The 2,623-nt window shown below is 56.1% G+C and overlaps 1 protein-coding gene across 1 annotated transcript in view; it reads right to left on the bottom strand.

Annotated features, from left to right (window-relative positions):
- PITX2 (paired like homeodomain 2) overlaps positions 1 to 2,623 on the bottom strand; it is an 18,983-nt gene that overhangs the window by 1,894 nt on the left and 14,466 nt on the right. Inside the window, exon 4 of the mRNA XM_006755235.2 lies at positions 1,628 to 1,835. Within this exon, the coding sequence (XP_006755298.1) occupies positions 1,628 to 1,835 (208 nt within the window). The remainder of the gene's footprint in view (positions 1 to 1,627; positions 1,836 to 2,623) is intronic.

Raw genomic sequence — 2,623 nt, forward strand, 5'->3', positions numbered from 1 at the left:
GCCACAACCCCGCTCTCAATCCACATCGGGCCCGCCAGTGGCCCCAGACGGCGGCTTTTGTGTATTAGAGAGAGGCCTGGTCGGAGATTTCGGAGTTGACACCAGTGATGTTTCACATTACACGTCTCAGCCGGGCCCAGACGACTAATCCGCTTTTTCCCCCCTTTCCCCCTTTCCTTCTTGATTTCCTTTGTATCCCCCTTCCTCTTCTGCACCCGACTGCTATAAAAAGCACGCCTCACTCCCACTTGGCTGGACCAGCCTGGGGCTTGGACGGAGGGAGCCGGAGGGAGCGAGAGCCGGCTTGGCGGCCGCAGGGCACTTGGGAGGGACTGCAGAGCAGCCAGAGGACGGATGGGGGGAGGGCTTTTCTGAAGGATTCCGCGGTATCCACAGATTGGGCTTTTATTTTAACTACTTGCCATTTCTACCCTAGGCCGTCTAAACTTTGCCCAGGCAAGAAGAGTACGTGAGAGGCCCGTTCCCCTGCTGCTCAGGAGAGCTAATGAAAGACTGACCTTTTGCAAAACCAGGCAGGCCCGCCGAGAGCGAGCTCCATGCAGTTAAACTAAAACCATTTCCAACTCCATTCCGGCTCTTCTACCACCAGCCTCGCCTCATGTCTTACACAATGCCACCCAGACAGTGTCTTCTTCCTTCCCTCTGCTCTGGGAGTGCCTGTCGGCCTTAAATCTTTTCATCGTTATTGTTACATGCTTTCTTCTTTCTGCTTTCTCTGTTCTAGCTGGGGGCTCTGTTTTTCTATCCAGGGCATTTTTTACATTTTTTTTTTTTTACAGTAAAGCCTCTGGATCCTTTGTGTATTTTCTGTTTCCAGAATCCTAACAATTTTGGAGTTTTGCACCGACGAGCATAAACCAGGATGCTGCTACTGGGTAACTGATTTAAAGTTCATTTTTTTTTTTTTTTGCCAATCCATAAAGCACAGCTTTGCTACAAAGGTAAGCCCTTTCTTTGATAAAACTATTATAACTGGGAGGAAGGGTGCAACAGTCTCCTGAGAAAAGATAAATAAACCAAACTGAAAAGTCTTTTTCTTTTTCTTTCTAAGAGGACTAGCAGGATAGTAGCTTGTGTATTAAAATGGCTTCCGGAGATCACAAAACCAGGGAGTAGGGTGTGAGAGAGACCTGAATGGCCAAAAAAACCCGCAGAGACCTTGCAGGGAGGACGGGAGGAGTAGAGAAAGGGCTGGGCCAGGCCCGGCGCGAAAGTTTCCCTTGCGTGTTTCTGGCCGGTTTTCCTTGTTAAAGGCGCACAGGTTGGAGCCTGTTTTCAGCTCCTGGCCTGGGAGGGATTTTATTAGCGCTCGCCTGGCGACTGCAAGCCAGGAACACAATACCCAGTGCGAGGGAATGAGTGCCATGTGGCCCAGTTTGGGAGGGCGCGGGGTGCCATTCCGGGCCCCAACGGGGACCGCGGCAGCCTCGGATGGGGGAGCTGTAACCTCGCGACTGGGACAGCCGAGCGACCTTTTGCTTTCGCAAAGACACCCCACGCGCAGCCTCCGGGGCGGCGCCGCCTTCCGCACTCCCTCCCGGTCTACACGGCCTGCACCTCCATCGCGCTCTCCCGCCCAGCCCTCTCGGGCTCCGCGCCGGCTCCTACCCGGACTCGAGCTTCCGTAAGGTTGGTCCACACGGCGATTTCCTCGCGCGTGGACATGTCCGGGTAGCGGTTTCTCTGGAAAGTGGCCTCCAGTTCCTGCAGCTGCTGGCTGGTGAAGTGAGTCCGCTGCCGCCGCTGCCGCTTCTTCTTGGACGGGTCTTCGGCGCCCACGTCCTCATTCTTCCCCTGCTGGCTCTTGTCTTTCTCTGAAAACGAAACACACAAAGGTTCCCTTCAGCGTGCCCACCTGCACCCCGAGAACTCCCGCTGCAGCGGGAGGCGCTGGCCGGGGAGCGCTGGGGGGCCAGCGGGGAGGAGTGTGTGACCAAGCGCTCGCGTGGCGCGGAGCACTGCGTCTGGGGGGTGCAGACGCGAGTGTGGGTGTGCGCGCCCCATCGCCTCCCCTCCCCCCTCCCCCGGCGGCGCCGTACGTTTTATTTACATGTTTATCTGCCTGCGACCGCGACACATTCCTTTTTATTGCCTGTACTTTCGAGCACATGTATACGCCTCTGCGCAGACACACCAGATCTCTCGGGAGACGCACCCGCGCGCGCTGCACAGACACCCCGGCTTTCGAAGCGGTTTCGGGAGGCTAGAGAAGTGGACTTTGGGATTCGGTCTGGCACTCACGTTTAAAAATAATAATAATAATAATAAAAAGACCTCTTCTTCTGAGACATAGTTTCAGAGATACTTTGCTAACAAGTCGAGCTTCTTGGGAACTGAAAGCCGAGAGGAGAACATGGCCCGGGGGTAGATGCCGAGCGGCCTCTGAACCCCCTCGGATGTAGATGCTGGGATTTTTGCGACCCAAGAAACAGAAGGGAGGCCAGGGTAGGAAGAGGGAGGGAGGGCGGCAAAAAGACCCGCGCCGTTCGCGCCCCCAAGCCCGGCGGTGGAGGTAGAGCGAAAGCCACCGGAGGTTCTGCGGGCAGCAAGCTGAACGACCACTCCCACCCCCTTTCCCGCTGCAGGGGCCGACTTCCTCGCC

This window comes from Myotis davidii, unplaced genomic scaffold, assembly GCF_000327345.1.
Source record: "Myotis davidii unplaced genomic scaffold, ASM32734v1 scaffold973, whole genome shotgun sequence".
NCBI lineage: Eukaryota > Metazoa > Chordata > Mammalia > Chiroptera > Vespertilionidae > Myotis > Myotis davidii.